The following is a 22,961-nucleotide window of genomic DNA, read 5'->3' as shown; positions in this document are numbered from 1 at the left end:
GCCTTGAGCTTAAAGTTGATTTTCTGGTTGAGCTGATGGATCCGTTCTTCTCTTCTTATCCAGTCCCTCTTGTGACTAACCCCGCACATTTACCGAATAATGGTGTGGCCTGTGAGCATGAAACAGAGCAAAGCCAGCTGGATCACAAGGGGACTGAACCCCTGACCCTGGGCTCATTAGCTCCATTCTTAAACTAGGGCAGCCAAGTAGTCAGCCAATTAGCGATTCACTCGGCAGCAGCGGCCAGACTCATGCGCTGATCTAGTCCAGACCTAGGAAAGAATGTCAGAAGCAGAGTGGCAGCTGTCAAGAGCAGACCCCCTTACCCATTAGGCCACGTGATTTTTAGCGTCACACCGTTTCACACTGAACTTTAGAATCACCAACAATCTATCTTTTAAAAATGCCACTTTTACTCTCCAATAGAAGACGAAAATATTTGCCACTTGCATTTTTTTTTGTGTTTCAGAAATCTTGTACATTTTTTCAACTTTATTTTTTTTATAATTTTTTATTATGTTATGTTAGTCACCATACAGTATATCCTTAGTTTTTGATGTAAAGTTCCATGATTCATTATTTGCATATAATACCAGTTTGTTTCCCAGAGTCCATAGTCTCTCATAGTTCATTCCCCCTTCTGTTTCTCCCCCTTCATTCTTCCCTTCCTTCTCCTACTGATCTTCCTACTTCTTATGTTCCATAAATGAGTGAAACCCTATGATAATTGTCTTTCTCTGCTTGACTTATTTCAGTTAGCATAATCTCCTCCAGTCCCGTCCGTGTTGCAGCAAATGTTGGGTAATCGTTCTTTCTGATGGCTGAGGAATATTCCATTGTATGTATGGACCACCTCCTCTTAATCCAGTCAGCTCTACTCATGCTGTGGGTTCTGCAGCTGAATTTTTCGTTCAGCATTGGGTTGAGATTCATCCGTGTTGTTTGTGTTTGGAATTTATTCACTGCTATTTTGATTCCATTTTGTGACTGTATTATAATTCAGTCTACTCTGACGGACACTTGATTATTTCATTTTTTGTTATTATAAGTAGTTCTGCTCTGCACGTTCTCGTGCGCGTCCGCTGGTACGTCTCCTGGTCCCCAGGAGTTTCTGCAGGGTACTACATACCTAGGAGTGCGACGGCGGGGTCGTGGGAGACACGTCTAAGTTTACCAGCTGATGTCAAAGTGTTTCTCGAGTGCTTGGCTCCAATTTGTACATCATCAACAGTAAGTAGTCTGGTGGTTGGTCCCACGTCCTAGCCAATACCAGCTATGGTCAGACTTTGAAAATTGTATTAATATGGTGTGTGTGACACTGCATTTTAATTGTATTTAAAATTGGTGTTTTTCCCCCATTTTCTAGAATACTAGTGAAATTGAACCGTTTTTGTAGATTGGCCAGTTTTCCTCTTTCAAGAAGTACCGATTCCAGTGTGTTGTCCATTTTGCTTCTGGTTCGATCACTGAGCAGGCGTGTCTGTTTCCATTCTAGCTGCTAAGCCTCTGTCCATGATGTGCTGCAAACATCTTCTCCCAGTTTGACTTACCTTTTTATGCTTTATAATATCTCTATGGTTCTCATTTTAATATAATTAACTTGTACTTCTTGTGTCTTAATACAAAATCTTTCCTCGGTGTCACATAAATATGCTCTTCTGTTTTACAGTTTTTCTTCTCACATTGAAGTCTGAAATTCGTGTGGAATTGATCTGGACTCCTACACATACGTATGAGCTAGTGGTCCAAAGTCCTTTGTTTCGTAAAGCTAGTCGCTGGCACCATTCACTGGGAAGTCCTGTTCCGTGCTGATCTGCAAGGCTGGCTCTCGGAAATGGCGTTTCCGTATGTGTGCTTGTCTGTTTCTGCGGCCTCTCTTCCGACTCTGGTTCCTTTACTTACCCAGTGCCAGCGCTATGCTTCGAGCGCGGTGTGGTGTGACTTCTTGCCATCTGGTGAGGTCAGTCCCCTCACCTGTTGGTCTTTAGCAGGGTTTTGGCTATTCTTGGCGCTTTGCTCTCCTGGAATAGAAGAAATGTGTTTTCCAAATGTGCCTTCAAAGAGTTAACTGAATTTATAATTAGGCAAGGAAGGTAGAAACAAAGTTTAGATATTTTGATCAGTAACCCTGAGAGTAAATGTGTTTATCTGAAGTTTATTTGATCGTAAAAATTTAGATTTGAGGTGAGAATTTGTGCTCGTAAGAAGGATGTCCTTTACTGTGCAGTACCTACGAACCACGTGAATACAGGTATGTTCAACTTGTTCGTTGGTGGTGCTGTTTTTAGCAAAAATTCAATTGACATTGGACTTGGACCACTTCCCTGAGCAGTAATACAGATAATGCCTGGCCAGTGAAGCCACATGAGACTCTAATTAGATTTCGTGAAATAAAGGGTCTCAAATTATTTTAAGTGCTTATAATTTTTAGTAATATGCAGGCCCGTGCACAAATAGCAAAAGGGAAACTCAACTAGGAGCGTGTGTGTGCTGGTAACTGTTTACTAAGGCAATAGGGAATTTTAACGTACACATTCAGCCTGGGAAACTTCGTATTGTTTATTAAATAAAGCAGAGAAAGCAAGAGAGGAATCAGCACAGTGGGAAATAAGGTCACCAGATAAGGCTTTTTTTGCTCCCCTGTTTCCTGTTCTGGGTGGCTCTGCACTCCGCTCTGAGAAGTTCATTCCTTTTACCCAGATTGACTATTTCCCATTTCCTGTCGCGCTCTAACACCTCCCCCAAACCAAAGCAGTTCAAACAGATAAAGACACGGATAATTTGTTGAAGAGCACAGAGCTTTCAGTAAACAGCTTCTTCCTGGATCTTACTGTGTAGAGGTCACTGGACCCTTCGCAGCAGATGAAGAGCTGACCACTTACTACCGTACGACGTCTCCTGGCTCTGCCCTCGCACAGGGCGGCAGCTGCTCGCCCTCTTCACAACTGCAGAGCTACAAAAAGAGGGAATGACTACAGTAGCTTCAAAAATGGTTTTTTGGGGGTGGCAGGATGTTTTTGAATCAGTCTACATCTTTGGAATAAAGCAGAGCGCAGATGGCAGCCGTGTAGGGTTATGCATGTAGGAAAGGCTTCAGTTAGTATCCGCGATGGTTCTGGCACAAAGGGCTGAATTCAGAAAGCCCTGTTCTCTTACGAATTATCAGAGTGGTGAAGATGTTGCCATGTTTTAAGTGATTAGTCTAAAACCAGCAGGAGAAGGCAGGGAAAACTGAAGGGGAAGAAATCAGAGCGGGAGACAAAGCGCGAGAGGCTCTGGACTCTGGGAAACACACTGAGGGTTTCAGAGGGGCAGGGGCGCAGGGCCGGGGTGGGGTTAAGGCGGGCGTGTGCGGGGATGCGCGCGCTGACGACTCGGTGCACCCTCCATCGGAAGCAGCGAGGGCCCGTATGCTGGCTAACCGAGCGTACTAAGCCAGCAGCAGACCTCGTCAAACCCGATGATGGGGCGGGGACAGTTCTGAAGAGGGTAGGGTAGGAATGCGTCTTGGAGGATCAAAAAAAAGTTTCACGTTAAGAAACCTAGCATTTATTTCACGGAGAAACTACTATTTTCAATGTAGGTGGAGTTAAACATTTTCTTTAACTCCGTGTGGTATTTTTTCCAGATAAATTAAGGTCAGAAACCCAGGTGGGTCTGATCCACCCCATCATTACCTGGTAACGAATTAAAAGCACCTCGGTGAGACTTGTTTTTCTAAGTGTGGTTGACACACGACGTTAGCTTCGGGTTACAGCACAGTGACTCGGCGAGTCTGTACGTGGCGCTGTGTCACCACGGGTGAGGCTGCCGTCTGTCACCGTGCAGCACGATTACAGCACCGCGGGCCGGACCCCCGTGCTGCACCCTTCCTCCCCGCATTCCTCCCAGAGCTGGAAGCCTGTACCTCCCTCTCCCCTTCACACATTTTGCCCATCCCTCCACCCCCCCGCCCCTCTGGCAACCAGCAGTTCGTTCTCTGTATTTATGGGTCTGTTTCTGCTTGTTTATTCATTTCCTTTGTTTTTTAGATGCCACATGTAAGTGAAATCATAGGGTATTTGTCTTTCTCTGTCTTACTTCACTTAGCGTGGTGTTCTCTGGGCCCATCCATGCTGTTGCAAATGGCAGGATGTCATCCTTTTTTATGGCTCAGCGATGCTCCATTGTGTGTGCGTGTGTGTGTGTGTGTGTAACACCACATCTTTATCCATTCATCTGTCGATGGACACTTTGGCTGCTTCCATGTCTCGGCTGTTGTAGATGGCGCTGCAGTAAACATGGGGTGCAGGAATCTCCCAGAATGAGCGTTTTTGTTTTCTTTGGGTAAACACCCAGCAGTGGACTTACTGGATCATACGGGATTTCTGTTATTAAAATTTTGAGGGCCCTCCAGTTTGCTTTCCCACCAACAGTGCATGAGAGGATTCCTTTTTCTCCAAATCCTCGCCAGCATTTGTTTCTTGTCTTTTTGAGTCTAACCATTCTGACGGGTGTGAGATGGTTGTGGTTTTGATTCGCAAAGACTTTTAACATAAAAAAGGAACAAAAACTATGGTATACGGAATGCAAAAAGTATAATCTGCCACACTGTTGTTTTTTGGCTTGTGTAAGAGCAGAGGGTCAAGAACTGCAAGTGGCTTTTCTTCTACAAAGTTCGTGTCTCTAGGGAATGGATGTGTTCATTAACTAGATGGTAGAAATCCTTTCAGAATATTACTGATGTACACTTTTTCTTTAAAGATTTATTTGAGAGAGTGAGCAAGCACGAGCAGGAGGGAGGAGAATCACATGCCGCCTCTGCACTGAGCACGGAGCCCAACACAGGGCTCGATCTCACGGCCCTGAGATCACGACCTGAGCCGAAACCAAGAGTCAGACGCTTAACCGACTGTGCCGCCCAGGCACCCTACCCTTTAAATATCTTACAACTTTGTCAGTTATACCTTGGTAAAGCTGAAAAAGAAAGTAAGCTCATGTCTCTAGATCCCTGACCTTTGAAGTTCAAGGTTATGTAAAAAATAATTTGTACCAAGTTAAAATTACTGATTAACTACATCATCAGCAGGTCTCTAACTTGCTGATTTAAGAGAAATAGAGTTGGAAGAGAGCTTGGTTGGTCTCCTGTCCTCAGTGCCTGAACAGGGAATGAGTTCCTGTTCACATGAAACTGAGTCATAAAGCAGAAACCTGAAACTCTGTCTCTGGAGGCTCCGCCACTGTTCTTTTCATGGACTGATGTCCCTGTAGAGACCACTACCAGTGGGGTTCAACATTCTGAAGGGTTTACAGTACTGGGTTAGGGAGAAAGGAATCTGGGTTCTACTTCCAGCTCTGCCTTGGCACTCAATTATAGCTTTGTTACTTTGAACAGGTCACCTGGCCTCTCTGCGTCTAGAAAATGAGGATGGGTTGTGTGAATCTCTAGAAGAGATCACGTACATGAAAGCACTCAGCGTGCCCTTAATGCCCAGCTGGTGTGCAAAAACCATGCTGAGGTTGTAAAAATTCTAAGTTGTAATACTTGCTTGATTTCTAAAATAGCCATCACTGTAATCAATGAACAAATATGTGTGAACTGATCCTCGTAGAAACCATGAGGCTCAGACCCAGTCCTCAAGGGAGATATAAATTATTGTAGGCCATTATCAAAAGGATGATTGCTCTAGTTCCAAAAAGGACCAAATTCAGTAGCTGTTCACAGGAGTAAGAATTTAGGGCTGTGAGGAAACTTGGAAGTATTCATGGAAATAACTTGAGCTCTTTCTAAAATGCCACAAAGATGGGATTTGGGACAGGTGGGAGACTGGAAGAAAGTCTGTGGAATGACATGGTGACGGGCGAGTGCCAAGTGTGTCTGGACGATGTGGGCCGCCCGGTTTGGGAGGGAAGGAGGAGAACTGCAGCCTGGGATCCGGGCCACGAGAGACCTCTTAGCTCCTGCCTGGGGACTTAGGCTGTTATGCTGTAGTCAACCGGGGTCACCAGGGTCATCAGAGCTGACATACAGCCAGTGCTGTGCTGGGGCTGAATTAATGTCAAAATCACTAGGACGGCAAGTGGGGCAAAACTCCGAAAATCAGCAGAGTGGCTATGAGCCTCTATGGGACCCGGGTCTGCCTTCACCTCAAGTCATGATCCCAGAGTCCTGGGACTGAGCCCCGCACTGGGCTCGCTGCTCAGTGGGGAGCCTGCTTCTCCCTCTCCCCCTTCACCCGCTCATGCTCTTTCACAAATAAAATCTGAATGAATGAATGCTTTTACCAAGTGACTGTACAAGTTGGTGACCTGTATTTAAGGTGAGGAAAGGGATTATTTTTTTTGTGGGAAGGAGCCCTTTTATTTTGGAGGGAGGTTTGTCAGGACCCGACTTCAGAGTACAAAGAAAAGCCATGGAGAATGTGATCTGAGCTTTGCTTCTAGAGGCTGCGGCATCTGGGAGGCCCAGGACAAGGACCTGAATTCAGGTGTCAGTGATAGCACAGACAGAGGTTTGCCTGAGGGAAAAATCAACAAGACGTGGCCTGATTAAATGCCTGAGCTAAAAGAGAAAGTCCAGGACTGAAGTTTTGCGGTGGAACGAGGGTGTAATAGCACTAACAGGGAGTAAATTCATACATGTGAGTTGTGGTTTTTTAGAACAGGAGTGAGTTTGCAGTTTCAAACAAATTCAGCCCAAGTCAACAATGTCTGTTCAGCTGTCATATTTCTGTTTATATTTCTAATACTTAAATATATTATGCAGTTCATTTTTAAACAGTAGAGAAAAGTAAGGGAGGGTGGAAGAATCTATCCTAGAGATTAAGCATCACGATCTGCTGATACTCTGGAAGGCCAGCAAGCTGTCCTCCTAACACAAGGTGTAGGCAAAACGTTTCCAAAAGGCAAAAGTTCATCAGTTAATTCTATGTAAACAGTAAAGACAAGAAGTACAAAAAGAAACATAAATAAAAGATTTTGCTTTTATTTAAAATAAAATGCATTTATACAGTCTTGAAACCATGGGTTATTGGACAATACTGGTAATCCAGCCCTCCCGGCGCCCTTCTGGGTTGTGTGAGCTAGGGGTTTTCTGACTAGCACCAGTGCGCACGGTCACAGCGCAGCGGACGAGAACGTGGCCAGTCCAGGCATCAGAGTTAAGGACACTGTGGCAAATCACGACTATAACGAAGTCATTCTTAACTTAGCAGGTATGAAAACTGCACATTAGTTATATTTTTAAAAGCATTTAATAAATGCAAAGATGCTACATCTAAGCCATTTGCTAGTTGTGAGTAGTTTTTTAAAAAAAACTGTACAATTTTATAAAATTTGTGTTTGTACATTAGTTCCACAAACTGCGTACTTCATAGACCTTTACTTCATACTGTAACGCGCAAGTTGCGTGTTTTAGGCAGACAGTGAATATGCTGGTGAATACTAAAAGTGGTGTGATACAATAGGGCGTAAAAATAAAAACACAAGACAATATACATACATGCTTATTCAAGGACAAAAACCAAGCCTAACGGACTGACAGCATTTTCCTTCAAGGTCACACAATGACATTACTAACTATCAGGCATCTTTCGTAGGCCTGATTTATTTGGGGGTGGGGGTGGGGGTGGGGGTGGGGGGTGGAGAATCAACGGCTACCAGAAGTAGGTATTTTTAAAACACGAGATCAAATTAAACATACATTAAAACACATGCATTAAACATGATAAAGAGACTTCATATAGTTTAAGCCCTGGATAGCTTTAAAATAGATGGCTTGAGTTTCTTGGTTTGGCTAGCTTAAATTAAATCAGTGTTTTGTTCCTGACTTGCCCACTACTTTAGTTTTCAGTTCACGGCCCTAAGGAATGTGCGCCATATTCAAGTCCGTATACTGTATCCCGACAGCAGATTAACAGTCGGGCTTGTTAGTGCGCTTAGTAGCTGGTCTGGTAAGGCAAAAAAGTTTTCATGATAAATGATAAGTTTCAAGCTTACTTTATTAAGCAGCATATGACAAACAACAGCTTTCAGAGTTAAATATTGTTATGGCCATGGAGTTTCATTACACAGTGTCTCTGTTCACACCCAACCACTGGTAAGTTTGTAGAACATCTCTTCATCTAAGCTCTCATTCTGGTCTTTTGCACGTGTTGAGAGAAATATGTAGCCACCGATGAATTCATGAACCACTTTACAATCTACTTCAGTACAGATGAAGGACAACCGTACTTCATCTGCAAACTCCACCGTGACCTGGAACAAAGACCCAGAACCGTCAGTCCCAGGAAGCTCCGTCTGGTTGGGTACAAGTGAAGCTAGTGTGCTATTTATTGTCTGCCCTCTCCCAGAGTACTTGTTGATCCTCAAATTTGTTTAAATCCTCAAGTTTACTAGCCCCTCCACCACTCTGTTTTAGTTTTCATGTTCTGAAGAGACTGAATGCAAGGGGTTTAGGTCATTATGTTCCCAGTGGTCTCTGGTGATTCAATTAATGAGAAGGTCTCTTTTCGAGGCCTGGGAGAAAACCTACTTCCTGCATTTAATTTAGTATTTGCTCTAGATGTTTAACCTTTAGGTACCATGTTTGAATACAGTAGCCGCCCCCACCCATGGGGAATGTATTTCTAGACCCCCAGTGGATGCCTGAAACCATGGATAGTACTGAACCCTATATATACCATGCTTTTTCCCCCTTACATACAGATCTATGATAAAGTTCAATTAGTCTATGAGACTAACAATAATTATATATATTATAATTATAATATACTCTAATCCAAGTTATGTGAATAGGATCTCTCTCAACATATCTTATTGTACTGTACTCACCCTTGTGGTAACGGGAAATGATAAAATGCCCACGTGATGGGATGAAGGGGAAGGACACAGCAGGCACTATGTGCAGCGTTACTACCACGGACCTTCTAACAAACAGTATGTCAGGAGGAGGATGGGTCATCTGCTTCTGGACCGTGGTTAACCACAGATAAGGAGGGATACTACTGTATTTCAGAAATACGAAGATTCTATGCAGTAATAGGAACTGATACAACAAACCTAATGACCCTAAAACACATGGCTTACCAGTAACAGACTGTTTATTTTAGATATTTATTGTACTCCAAGGCTAGGGGCGGCGAGATCTATAGTAGGAGCCGTGCCAGGTTTCAGTCCTGAGCATCTGCGTGTGAATCCTGATTCTGTTACTGAGTGTGTGGTCATGGCAATCGTGGCCTCCAGGCCTCTAAATTTGCAAGTCCTCATTTGTAAAGTAGGGACAATCCAACCACTCCACAAGGCTGTGGCGAGATCAGACATAGGGTACAAACGTAAAAACATCTAGCATCACGACTGGCACAGAGTAGGTCTTCAATAAACAGTGGCTGCTACCGTGACTGACAGGGATGTGCTGTTACAGGAGAACCACCTTCTAAGCAGATCATTATGTTCTTAGAATTCTAATTACTGGGCTAGTTAGGAAATAGGCAAGTTTGAGTGGGAAATGAATAACCAACCATGTTTTATACTTCAAGAGGTGATGGTACAAATAATCTACAGAATTTATGGGCCTTTTTATTCTTAATTTACTAATTCTCAGCAGGCGGCCTCTCCACGCACTCAAGTAACACTGTTCAAGCTTACCATTTTTATTTCCCAGTTTACGTTCCACTGCTTCATGTTACTGAAACGCCATGTTTTAATTGCGTCTCCTGTGCTGGCATCCATCCTAATCAGTCTGTTGTATGCAATTCCAATAAGTTCTTCTTTTTTTCCTCCCTGGAACCTATAGTATTACAAACAAAAAAAATGTTTAAAAACATGTTGGTAGGGGTAGGAGGACGTGTTGCTCTGGTTTTCTTTTAAGATGTGCTCTTCAAAAAAAAAAAAAAAAGTATTTTCACATAAGTAAAAATAGAAATCATTTTGAATTTGTAAAAATTACGAGTACAGAAAATACGTTTCAATATTCTTTACATTTTACTGTAAAATTGCTTAATGGATCTCAGTAGGTACTTTAAATCTTTCTTTAATCGAAGTAGATTACGTAAAAAGGCACAGGTGTTTAGGAGAACCACTGACCTTGCAATAAAGTGTGTGATGCCGAATTCTGGTAACGACTGCCAAGCTTGAATAAATCTCATCTTGGCTTCAATGAGACTCATCTGAGCTACATTCTGATGGGCCTCCAAGATTCTTGCCGTTATCTAAACATGATTAAACATGACCTTTACCATCAGACAATATTCTTTCGTGGGAGGATCGAGACAAAAAGTAAAAAATTGAATTATGTGCCCCACCCCACAGTCACATATTGTAGGAGTTGGAATTAGGAAATTTCTGCAGCTACATCTGGGAATTTTAGGAAAATAACGACTCTTCAAAATAAACCTTGATATATTTCCTCTTAATTTCAGTTTCCATATATCCAGAAACAGAAAGTCCTATTAGGAGCACGTAACTGCCACCCTCGAGCGGTATTCCAAGTACACACATGACGCTGCTGTAAAAGGGCGTGTTCTAATCCTATACGTGACGTGAATTTTAAATCTGGCACCAAGACAGTATCAGAGTAAGTACCTAGAATATAAATTTCAAGCAAGAATATTTATTAGTACCTTTAAAGTACTTGAAACCACCATAATAATTTAAAAATCTTTCTAAAGGAATCATTAGAAAAGTTAACTTTTAATTTAAATTATACTCCCTTTGGGATGCCTACTCCCACAAAGAGTGGAAGGAAATTAATCTGTAAGGGGATTGTGGCTAGGGCTTTAAATACTTTATGTATTTTTTTTCTTTTTTTGGTAAATATGGAGAACTTACCAAATCTCTTATATAGCCTGGCTGTAGATGGCAATGCGAAGAAAGAAAAAGGAAGCAGAAAGAAAAAAAAGGCAATCAGAAAAAATGGCAATGAAGCGAAGAAAAAGTTGCGGTAACCTGCAAACCAAAATTTCAGCCAAAAACCATGCAAAAAAAATTACTTTAGGTGGAAACCAAGCAAAGTAAATGCAAGCATGAAAATGAAAACAAGGAAGCAGCGATTACTTTCCATTTAGAATACTGAGAAACACTTCCACGTTATTTTAGATTGTTAAGTGTTACTAAAATTATGGGTAGAAATTTGTAGGGAAAAATAAAGAGCAAATACCCTTTTCCCACTCATTTACCAGTTCTTACTGGTTAGAGTAGAACTAATGATTTTAGTAGCAAAATCAAAATTAATATTCAAAAACCTTTAATGTTTTGAGATGGAGTCCGGTAATATGACCCATGCACCACTTTTCAGAAATAAGTTGAAGGTATAAAATAAATGCAGTGACCATACTGTTTCTTTATTTACAAGAGAAAAGCAAACCCCTCAATTACCATCTGTTTTTTGCATCCTTTATCCTGGAAGGGAAAATGAAGAGATGCTGTACACTGCACTAGGACTGGTGGCTGTAAGCACTATAGTCCATGTCACTTTGTACTCACATGGATAAAACACAGAACAACTCCTTTCTTTAAATGTCAAAGTCCAGTTTGGAAGTCCTAGTCACATTAAGATATATATATAGTAAGTTTAAGTAATAGCTAGTTTTGGGGATTTAAAGTAGATTAAATGTAACAAAATCTATACTGATGCGCCCTGACATGGCCCGCACCTCTTCCTACTGGACTCCGGAACGCCACTGTATCAGATAATCCCACTATAGCCAGGGACTAGCACAGCACCTGACACGAACAGCAACCATGCTCCTGCCTGTCAGCACTTCCCAGGTGTCAGGGCGATGCATGCTCTCTACTTTCTGGGAACAACTTATAAACCTAGTCAGGGAAGGGAGGGTTAAAAAGAATATGCCATTTGATAAGATGCCAACATGGAAGACAAGGCTGGAAGAATCCTTAACCACAGACCACACACATACTGTCATCCTGACAGTCAAGACAGTCAAATATTCACTGTTTTTGTCCTCCAGAGAATTTTCACTTGACAATCTGAGAAATCAGGGATAGAAGACTATCCTTTTTTAAAGGAAAAACTATCACTTGAAAGGCTTCTGAGAAAACAACTCAGTACCTCCGACAGCTAAACCAACATCTGGCGATCTTCAGAGTTACATTTTAAGATTGTTCCTGATACTTGATAGAGAAATTGTTCCTTGCCTTTGAAGGCAAATGAATCCACTTTCAGAAACAAGTTTTTTTTAGAAGTAATTTTTAAATGAAATAACTAAGAGTAAAAGAAAATGAAATTAGTACTTGATACACTTTCCCTTTTTGACTTACAATCTACATTCCACAAAGCTCCCCAGGGCAGCATTTCCTCCATTCCTTCCTACTCCCACATCATAGGACTGTGGGATAAACAATTTCCATGTAGCTTACACAACCTCTGAAACTTAAAGACAAATACTTGGTGATGAAAACTTCTTGAACATTTATTTCTAGCTAAGGGATTTCAGACCCATATGATAAACATTATAGTCAAAGTTAAGAATTAATAAGCATCCTGGGTATTTCACTGGGCCCTTTCAGTAATGTTTTAAAATTATACTTTAACAGAGATAAAAATGAAACTAGATAGAAATGAAATATTTGTTTGAAAGGTCTTCTTCACCCCCACCTCAGACTGAAGCCTTTGCCTTTTATGGCAGGATGTTTGGTGTAGCGAATACTGGGGGCTATCCCAAGTGAAATTCCCCTGCAAAGAACCTTTTATGTTGTACCGAAGAACCATTTTCCTAAATAGCAATCCTTTTATGGAATTAATTGCCAGGAAAAGAATTCTAAACAGAGTGAACAAAAGCAGTGAATTTCAATGAAATTTACCAAACTCTGTCACATCACGCAAATCTTGGTTTAGGTTTTTTACTGTTAAGAAAAAACAATGTTGAACTACAGACTATTTCCACCCATACAAAGTTTATTTCCAAGGCTGGAAAAGCCAATTTCCACAGCAAGAAGAGTTATAGATTTTGTTGGGAAATACTGGCTGTGCTTTATACCACACTTAATTATATAAGGAATAAAACCCGAAGCATCACACCATATTCAATTCCCGGAAGGACACCCCATTCACAGGGTGATTTCCTTATGTTGCTGCGAGTAAATATGCTCCCAACTATTTTACCTCATTATCTGTCCCATTAAAATGAGAAACATTTTTTTAAATGACCAATTTAAATGGACAAAAGCTATCTGCAGCCTATTTTATACTCTGACCACTGGATATGAAATTAAGACTAAAAGTTTTGTTTTAGAGGGGAAACTAAATTTAAAGTATGTACAAAATCATAAAACCAGAAGAAAATAGATGAAGTGAATGAATCAAATACCTGCTTGTTCTTGTACTTTTTCAGATAGCGAGGGGACACCAAACATTCAGGATTTATATCCGTTGTGATCTGCTCTGGTATTAACTGAGGGTCTGGGTTTAAATGCTGCATCTTCAGAAAGGAAAGAATATTTTGAACTTCTAAGTTATACGAACTGTCTGCCATGGTCTTGCCTTTGGAGGCTAATCTGCAGGCTGCCATCCAGTGTGCGTACTGCTTTTCCTGGTGAAAAGAAATACCGAAACATGAAATATTGCCGCACGTGATGGGTCCTTTGAGTATAAAATGTAAGGATAACTGGTCTACTCACTAAGGAATCAAAGAAACACTGAGGTTTATGTTTTTAATTGTAAACCTTACATTGTCACAACGGAGCCAGATTTCATTCATGCCTTCTGCAACTGGAATCAGGAGTTTGATGTTAAATTTTTGCCCTGAAATGTTTACATCTGGGGTAACTTCACATCCTATAATAGAGAAAGTATTAAAATGGTCAAATTTACTTTTAAGAAATCCCAAGCTAATATAGCCGCCCTCATTTTATGGTATCTTAACATGTTGAACCTTGCTGTTTAGGAACCTATTAACTGGGAAGAAAATTTTCTGCCCAATAACTTTGTTTGAGGGGGAGCAAAGAGTCACATCTAATACAGTTTGTGGCCTTCAGAAAAACTGACTGAAAAGAGAAGGAAAGGGTCCTATTAAAAAGGATACTACCCAAAAACACCATCCCACAAGTTTAATATCATGGGTTTTCTTTTTAAGATTTATTTATTTGAGAGAGAGAGAGAGAGAGAGGGAAAGAGCCTGACCCCACAACCCTGAGATCATGACCCAAGCTGAACTGAGCCACCAGGTGCCCCGATACTATGTTGTTTTAATATCATTTAGTTTCTTGAGCCTTAAATTATTTGGGGTTTATAAGTTTCTAACTGTATAGGGATATTAAAGCATCTTTCTAGAATTCCATTCTTTTTTTTTTTTTTTAAAGATTTTATTTATTTATTCGACAGAGATAGAGACAGCCAGCGAGAGAGGGAACACAAGCAGGGGGAGTGGGAGAGGAAGAAGCAGGCTCACAGCGGAGGAGCCTGATGTGGGGCTCGATCCCATAACGCCGGAATCACGCCCTGAGCCGAAGGCAGACGCTTAACCGCTGTGCCACCCAGGCGCCCCTATAATTCCGTTCTAACTTAATGTGTTTGGTAAGAATAGGTGACTTTTTTTTTTCTTTCCCTTAAGTAATCTCTCCACCCGAAGTGGGGCTTGAACTCATGACCCCGTAAGACTCGCATGCTCTATGGCCAGGTGCCCCAAGAATAAATGACTTTTATGATGCCTTTAAAAAAAAGGAAAAGGCATCGTGTGTGTGGATTCCTAGTTTGAGCTGGAGTTCTATATGGGCCCTCCTATTCCTCCACGGGAGGAAGACGCCTAATGGCACAGGGGGAGGGAGAGGGGAAACACAGGCTCTCCTGATCCAACTGGATGCTCCCAGGCACATGCCTCTTTCCAAAATCCTGGAGTGCTGGAACGCCTGAATATTCACTTACGATACTTAAAGTCATAGGGGGAGCATCTACACAAAAATGGTTTCTTTAAAACTGTCATTTCTTCATAGATAAGGCTCGGTTCGGAAGTTAACTTCACCGCAGTGTTTCAGGAGCACATCTACAGAAGGTAATCTCCATTTACACACTGGGGACGCCAGCATGGACATCACTGGTATTCAGAACTTCACTCTACTGACAGGTTTTCAGCAACACATACATTTATGGGCCACAAAAATCCATGTAATCAACTCAGTTAAGCATCAGCTGGTAGCGTTACCGTAGAGAACACAGAGGACTGAACATGGACTCAGTCAGGCAGCGGGGCAATGGTTGTCATCAGCAAGCAGTACCCGGTGCGATACAGCGGAGTGGGGCTCTGCCGTCGGATTTAGGTGCCACACCATCTCTGTCACTTCTTAATTACCGCCAATTTATTTAACATCTCTCCCCAAATTTCCCGACCTTAAACTCTACCTCACTGGAATGCTAGAAGGACAAACAAGGCAATGTACAGTACGTCAAGGTCTTTAAAGGGTATTCCAATTGTCACCCTTAATATGTCTTAAGACCATCAAGTAGGCTTGTAAACTGTTAGCAGGGCCTGTGGTCGCCTTGGTCTTTGTACTGGAGCAACTTCTCTCTGCACAGAGAGTGTAAGGAACAAGATAATAACCCTCTATATACCCGCCACACAGAAAGAACAAATGTTCAAACTGAAGGATTACAAGAAACAGAATACTTTAGATAAATGGGAGGTCCTCTTCTCTCCAAAAACAGCAACTATCATGAATTTGGTGGACTTTCTCCCCCCTTTGCTTTCTTTTAAAAATATTAGCTACAGCATTTAACTCTTTCTGTGCAAGTATTACAAACTATCAGGAAGTCGTGTGGCAATGCATTTAATCTGCAAAGTTAAAACAAAGAAATGTTTGAAGATATGCGATATTTTACGGACTTCATTAATCATTCAAGTGGATTTAAAGCGTACAATCCCATAGTAATTAGGCCTCTTTTAAAAATAAAATACTGGGACGCCTGGCTGACTCAACTGGAGGAAAGTGTGACTCTTAATCTCAGGGTCATGAGTTTGAGCTCCATGCTGGGTGTGAAGATTGTTTAAATAAACTTAAAAAAAAAAAAGGTAAAGTAAAATACTAAAAACCTAAAAAGCTCGGAGAGGCAAAGTGAGCGGTAACTCAGTGCTGGAGCAGCTGCAGGGGCACTTCTGCGGCCCCGCCTCGGGCCCACGCACCCTGTGCCACCGCGGCTGCCCACTTCAATGGCAACAGGCCGCACTCCACTGCAACCCAGTTATGTTCAATGCAAACAGCCCGTTCTAATCACAATCTTCCATCCTCTCTGCACACCATCTGAGGGGCCCGAGGCTGCAACCCTTCAACTTTCTCCCATCAGCAACATGCTTCACGTCTTCCTTTTCCTGAGTTCAGCCTGCACACCGTTCGCCAGGTATCAACCACCAATTCCCTAGACTGTCCTTCCACTGCACACATTTACCAAAACCTTACCCAGGGCTCAATCCAACCACCTATCTTTGACTTGCCTACATTAGGCTGATGAGCACTCAAAGGAGGAGAGGGAAGGAAAAAACAAAAATCACAAAACCAAGCGGACAGGTTTCACTAGAAATGCATAGGTTCCCAACTTCAACCTGGCCGTCAACACCTGCAGTCGTTCTGTTTTCATTCTCAACAGTGTTTATTTTAAATCTTCTCAGGCCCCTGATGCCACTCACTCTCAGCGGACGACTTCATCTCTTTTTTCGAAGAAAGCCATCAGAAGTGAGTCGCAGAGCTTTCTGCCACCACAGCTGATAAGCTAGCTGTCCTCAACTTCCACAGAGTGAAGAGGCATCCCTCCTCTTAAGGCTCTCCTATCCGAGGGGGCTGAGTTTTCTGCCATTCCAGAAGCCTTGCTCCATTAAAGAGATCTTCCTCTCCTGGATACTAGATTTCTTTCTTCCTTCCTATTTCTAGTGTGATGTTTCCATCAGCACTTAAATCACAAAATGCCTTTCTCCTCCACCTTCTCTCTCTCTCTGCTGTTACCGCCCTCTTTCCTCCTTCCTTGTCGCAGATAAAGTTCACTGAATCTGGTCTTCTTCAAGGCCACTAATCACCTCCAATGGGGCTAAATGCTTTGGAGGCTTAACAATCTTTACTTTTCTGCAGCATTTGAGGCTGACTAGTGTCCTTTTTGAAACAGCTTTACCTTAGCTCCCACCATACGTCATTTCCGTGGTCGTCATAAGCATTTGTTGTTTCCCTTGCAAGCTCCTCCCCTCTAATCTGCCCTGTACCTCAAACATGGGTGTTCTGCAGGGTTCTTTCTATTCTTGGCCTTTTCATACTACAGATAACCGTTCTAAGGCTGCATTTACCATTAATCCTAAAACTGCTACCAGCAGTATCTGCAGTGTGGATTTCCCATGATCCAATGGCCTACAGGGTATCTTCAATAGATATCCCACAGGTACCTCAACTTTAACCCAAAATTAAACTCATCTTTCTCCTCAAACTCAGCTCTTCTACATTCTCAACCCTATTCACCCAACTGCACAAGCCAGAAATAAGTCCCTCCCCGTTAGCCTCTCCCAAGTCCATCACCCAGGCTGCTGACTAGGCTTCGTCAGGGTCCTCTGAATTGGTACCCTCTTCCTCGCCCATACTGATCACCTTAATCTGGATCACAGTCGCTGCTCTAAATTACTCCTCTACACCGCAGCCAATATAAATAGGATGGAGCCTGTCATTTTCATGTTAATAATCTTTCAGTGGCACTTCATTGCTGTCAGTTTAAAAAACAATCTCCTTAACATTTTTATCCTCTTAACTCCTGCCAATTTCTTTGCTATTATCACTCATCTTAGTAGCCATCAGATTCAACAGCCACTACGGAAGTATTCATCCTCCCCCTTGAACTCTACATTCCAGCAGCACAAACCCCCCGTGGTTGCTGATGCTTTTCTCCACACCAGTCTCTGCCTGGATGGCTTTTACCAACTCACCTTCCTTCCATGGACCTCGAGACAGACCCTGGATTGAACTCTGGCATTATTTCCCCCATGAAGTCTACCCTAATTCTCTCCATCCTCACTGAACAATGATATAGCAATAGCAAGCACCCTTACCCCTTTGCTCTTCCTCAGACATGTTACTTTTTAAAGTACTATTGTCCAAATTGTAACTCTTGATCTCCCCAACATGCTCTAAACACCTTGCGGGGCGAAGGGCAGGACTGTCATCTGTTCTTACTCAAGTCTCTAGCACTAGCACAGTTTACCACACAGGAATTCACTCAGTATTCGCTGAACCGAATTCTTTACAACTTTGCATTTTAGATGTCCAAAGGCCTTGGAGAGCATCGAGTCCAACACACTCACTTCTTAGAGGAAGTTATTGAGGTCCAAAGAAGCTATTTTTCTAAAATCACAGGGCATTTTTAATAGCAGAGCAGAATCTTTGCCATTTGATTTTTAGACTGGTGGTAGCTTCGTTAGTGCGACGTGCTAGAAAAGCGCTCTTTTGGGAGGACCTGGAAGAGGTGGCACGTCATAAGCCATTCTCCATACCAGGACTTGACTTCTCAGTCAAAAAGGAAGAAAGTTAAGGATGGAATAGGCACAGAGAAGATAGGGGCCAGAAGACAGATCTAGTCTATAGATCAAGAGTGGATAAGCCGGTCCTGGGCAAGTTAGAAGAGAAGGAAGAACAAAGCTGCAATAGATTCTAAGAGTAACAAATAATTAAGAGAGACCCAAAAGTTAAACCCATGGGTCTTATGAGAGAAAGGCAGTGAGCCTAATTAAAACCTTTAGGAAAATTACAGAATTCTAACACATGGGCATATCAATCTTCTACCCAGGACAGGCAGGGATTTCCCATTTTTTAAAACAATTCAGAGGACTACCGAGCAGAACACAGATTTGGACATTTTGTTGAAATATACTAAAAATATCCTAATGTACTATGGAAAGCACCTCTATTTTAAGCAATAAATGAAATTATTTGGGGAATCACTTTTGTGAATGAGTCAGGTACCCCCCCCCTTCTTGGGTACTTTTGTTCAAATATGGATATTTTTAGTTAGAAAGACATATAATCATATCTTTATGACTGATTAGAAAGGCATATATCGTTGCTTTACATATAATCATAAATGTACATGCAAAATGAAACCCAAAGGAGAATGGGCTGGGCCGATAGGAATTAACTCCCTGAACACCCCCCTCACACTGGCTGCCAAAAGAAGTGCAACCTTCACTACCACCAAGAGGCTGGGAAACCCGGAGGCCGCCCCTGCAGCTCCACAGCCCAAAAGCACCTCGCTCCTTTCTCAATTCTGTCTCTCCAGCCCCTTAATAACTTATTCGGAAATTCAAGTCTCAACAGGAACGCTTCTGGCTGGAATCAAAATCTCACTGGAAATGAGTCCAGAAATGTATTTGAGCTTCCTGACCTTTGCTGCAAAGAGTGCGTAACGGCGAGGTGCCAACCTACCGCGCCCTCCACCAAGCACGCTGGCGCCGAGCGTGTGGGAGTGCAGCCCTCACCACAGCGAGCCAGATGCTCTCAGTGAGCATGCCCACGAGCGAAGGGCTCACCAACGACCTGTAAGACCCTGTGGAAACACCGTGGCAGGAAGCAGCAAGATGTCCTCTAGCTGCAGAAGAACCAGACCAACCTGGACAGGAAATTCTCCTTGTACCTGAACCACTGTATCAATCAGATAAAGGAGGTGGAAGGAGCAGTGTGAAGAACCAAAGAAGTCTCCCAAATGGTAAATGAAATGGCGGGGGGGAGGGGGGAGACCAAAGCCAGTAGCTCTGAGCCCCCAGGCATGCTCAGCCCAGGCCACAGGAGGCAAGCTTGCTGCAAGGGAGTGGAAATGTGTCCAATAACATGTGCCTCAAATACCAGCCCCCAGTGACAGCTCTAGATTTGAACAGACAAGAGGAAACCAATGAGATTGAGGTTGTCAGCTAGGAGGAACCTCAGAGAGGTACCCTGGGGATACCCCAGAGGCCAGACCAAGAGCTCAGTTTTGAACAAAAATGTGCCAGGAAGAGTTACTGAGGAGGAGGAAGAACTTAGCCAAACCCCACAGGTAACTGCTACCCCACTGCTGAGCCAAAAAAGAGGCTGGGGAACCTGAGAGGGACCAGCTTGTCATCAGTGAAAGAAAGAGTAGGATGCTGATGAGGAAGGGAGAAGCCAGCAAAAACAGGACAGGACTACAGCACGGATGAGAATGAAGAAAACCTGAATGTCCCCATGCTGAAGGTGAGAAAAGAGGTACCATAAATTTACCAGACAAGAAGAAAAGTGGTATCACTTCAAATGAGGAGTGCACAAAGAGATTACAACAAAATATTCATGTGAAATCGAATATTCAAAATTGTGACAAAAACATAAAAAAAAAAAAGAATCGTCTACACCTAAAATAGTACCTAAAGGAGTAATGAATCTGCTGAAAAACTACCACCCGCCCAGCAAAGTGAAGTTTATTGACTATCAGCCAAGAGAAATTTCTCCATCAACACTGGTCATTCCAAAGCTTTCCTTACCTCTTAGGTTCATCTGATGAGCTGGTGTGCCGCTGGATTCTTCTTTGCTCTTATAGCAAGAAATAGATGTATCTTTAAAGGTGCACCAATATTGCTTGTAACCTTTTAGAGTCAGCTTTTTTGGCCTACATGTCAAATAGAATTAACAGAAAAACAACTTTTGAAGTAACTTTATCAATAGACTTAGCAGCAAAGTTTCCCATCATTAAAAGTCCAAGGCCAAGCTGTACGTATGTTGAACTCAGTTCCCTTGGGCCAGTGTGTTATATTCAATGTTGCTGTTGTTGGATTTGCCTCTTCTCGATCAATCTACTCAGGAATATCTCACAAAGAATGTACAGGCAAAGGAGAAAGGAGGGCTAGCATCAAGTATTTCTGTCAGTGGCAGCCATCTCTATCACTAGCAGGTCACATGGAAAGGACAAGAAAAGAAAGGTGAAATAAATGGGAAGGCTCCTAGGTCCTATAATCACCAGCAAATTCTTGGGTGTGTGCAGGGCTGCCTTTGGGGGCCTCTCTGGACAGGCAGGTGCACCTTGCAGAACCAGAGTCAGGGAAGTGCCTGTCTCTCTCAGGGGTGTATCTGAATGGTGCTTCAACTTGCCACCCCAATGCCAAACACAAAGAAAACAGAGCAGTCATGATGGAGAGTGGACAAGGAACGGTGTGTAATGGGAGGAGAACGCGGGTAGGAAGCTGCATCTGAAATCATGCCCCTCTCTCAGAAACGATCCATATGGGGAGCTGTTCTAGGTTTAGCTACAGTGAATGGTTTATTCCGTACTGGCTTTCCATCTTACATTCAACATCACCTCCTCTCCTCTTCACCCTCTCTGCTTTAATGCCTAACTCTCTTGACTGGATTATGCCTAGATTGATAAAAAGTCTAGATAAGATATACTGGAACCTTATTATAAAATGTTCCATGAATAAATGAATAAAATGCAATAGAATCTGGGGTTCTGACCCCAGAAATAACCCCTGGCAGTAACAGTTCATTATGTCCTGCTTTCACCCAGGGGGGATGCTTTATACTGAAATGCCACTGTATGCCTCAGGATCTAGGCAATGCAATCTACGCTACACAGTCTTTGTTTTTCCCCTTTAAGAAAAATGTTTATCAGAAAACACAGGTTCATGAGTACTAGTTTTAATTTGGTGTAAAGATGGTTATTTTCTCTCATAATTTAGTGTTTCTCTAACTGGTAAATGCTTTTACAGACGCATTTGCTAAACTGAAATTTCAATAATGTGAACGAGACTATAATATTGGTATTTATCCTTAATATTTGGAATCCCTCCCCTTTTTGTACTTACTTAAAAACTTTAATATAGTCAGCAAGTTCAGGAATGGAAGTGATGTCACCCTAGGGAAAAAATTAAATAATTTTTTCCTATTTTTCCCGAAATTTGAAACTCTAATGTTTAGTTATCTGATATCAATTATCAGCTTATTCAATAAACAAAATTACATAAAATACAGATTATGAAGGTTTAAAAGGTATAATCATATTATATGGTCATAAGTTACAAAGTCATTTTCAAATGGCATAAAAAGCTAATAAAAGATGTGATCAAAATGGCAGTTCATATAACCTTTAAGAACATATTATTCTAATTCAGCTAAAACTGTTTGTAACTGCATATGGAAATTCTGCAAAATCGTTAACAGCCCTGAGGTAAGTGTTTCTTCTGTAACAACTAATTCCTCAGCTTTAAAACCAAACTTAGTATTTAAAATTTTTCCCAAGATCTATTTTTCTCTTCTTTTTGTAATATTTCAGATGTGCAGCGCGCTAAATGAATTTTACCATGACCTGAGACTACCTTTCACTCTACAGCGATGTTTTCCCACTGCTTGTGAGAGAACGGGCACATATGACAAGATCTGTCTTCACGGCACTGGAAGCACTGGAGACTAGTACAATACTAATTTTACAATTTTCCCTGGAAGTTTCTGAAAAGTCAACAGCTGTATTCTCTAAAGCATGAAATATTTCTCTATATCCACTCAATAATTATGAGAACCTAAATCCACAAAAAGATAAGCACCAATTAAAACCAAACTAGTAGGAATTAGATTCACCCTACCAAAATTGTTGATGTTTTCCCCCCTTCCAAAGTGATCTCCAGGTCTGAAAGGGCAGCATCAACCTCGTCCACCTCTTTGTCACTGTTGTTCAAATGATTCTCAGATGTCATGATTGACAGCTTATTGATGTGATACTGAAAGAGAAATTTTATTTAAATGACTGTTCTAACTTTAGTAAAACTTTAAAATGAGATTACTACCTGCATCTATACTGAATGCTTTTCATCACCTAACTTGAAAAGATAAAAGTGTCCAAGAACTAGAATGATAGGAAAATAAACGGCACCTGAAGTCAGTGTCCTAAATATCCCAATAAATATTTCTCCAAAAGAAGTAGGTCTTTGGACATATAAAATGAATTTAGTTTGGGAAGCCTTAGAACTTAAGAGTTAACATGTCTTCCACTAAGCTCCACATGAGCAGAGATT

The 22,961-nt window shown here is 41.9% G+C and overlaps 1 protein-coding gene and 2 long non-coding RNA genes across 9 annotated transcripts in view; 2 read left to right on the top strand and 1 right to left on the bottom strand.

Annotated features, from left to right (window-relative positions):
• The window catches only part of LOC123800733 (uncharacterized), a 94,963-nt gene extending 72,428 nt beyond the window's left edge, over positions 1-22,535 (top strand). The window contains exons 3-4 of the long non-coding RNA XR_015721767.1: positions 10,398-10,552; positions 22,226-22,535. This is a non-coding gene — a long non-coding RNA (uncharacterized LOC123800733). The remainder of the gene's footprint in view (positions 1-10,397; positions 10,553-22,225) is intronic.
• Positions 6,949-22,961, bottom strand: part of FERMT2 (FERM domain containing kindlin 2) — an 87,745-nt gene continuing 71,732 nt past the window's right edge. For 3 of the 7 annotated variants that reach the window (XM_045810569.2, XM_045810571.2, XM_045810575.2), the window contains 10 exons: positions 22,533-22,667; positions 21,759-21,808; positions 20,442-20,566; positions 13,665-13,771; positions 13,305-13,526; positions 11,353-11,376; positions 10,807-10,827; positions 10,063-10,187; positions 9,625-9,766; positions 6,949-8,235 (listed from right to left, as the gene is read on the bottom strand). In XM_045810569.2, coding sequence (XP_045666525.1) covers positions 8,062-8,235; positions 9,625-9,766; positions 10,063-10,187; positions 10,807-10,827; positions 11,353-11,376; positions 13,305-13,526; positions 13,665-13,771; positions 20,442-20,566; positions 21,759-21,808; positions 22,533-22,667 — 1,125 coding nt within the window. In that variant the 3' untranslated portion in view covers positions 6,949-8,061. The remainder of the gene's footprint in view (positions 8,236-9,624; positions 9,767-10,062; positions 10,188-10,806; positions 10,828-11,352; positions 11,377-13,304; positions 13,527-13,664; positions 13,772-20,441; positions 20,567-21,758; positions 21,809-22,532; positions 22,668-22,961) is intronic. The other 4 variants (XM_045810570.2, XM_045810573.2, XM_045810572.2 and 1 more) reach the window with 2 other exon arrangements.
• On the top strand, positions 13,767-20,569 carry LOC148107674 (uncharacterized). Its single transcript, XR_015721768.1, has 2 exons — positions 13,767-14,509; positions 14,926-20,569. It is a non-coding gene; the product is annotated as an uncharacterized LOC148107674 (long non-coding RNA).

The sequence above is a fragment of the Ursus americanus genome, chromosome 26, assembly GCF_024610735.1.
Source record: "Ursus americanus isolate L20-20 chromosome 26, mUrsAme1.1.p, whole genome shotgun sequence".
NCBI classification, from domain to species: domain Eukaryota; kingdom Metazoa; phylum Chordata; class Mammalia; order Carnivora; family Ursidae; genus Ursus; species Ursus americanus.
The sequence above is the reverse complement of the archived record's forward strand: the minus strand, read 5'-3'. Positions and strand labels throughout refer to the sequence as shown.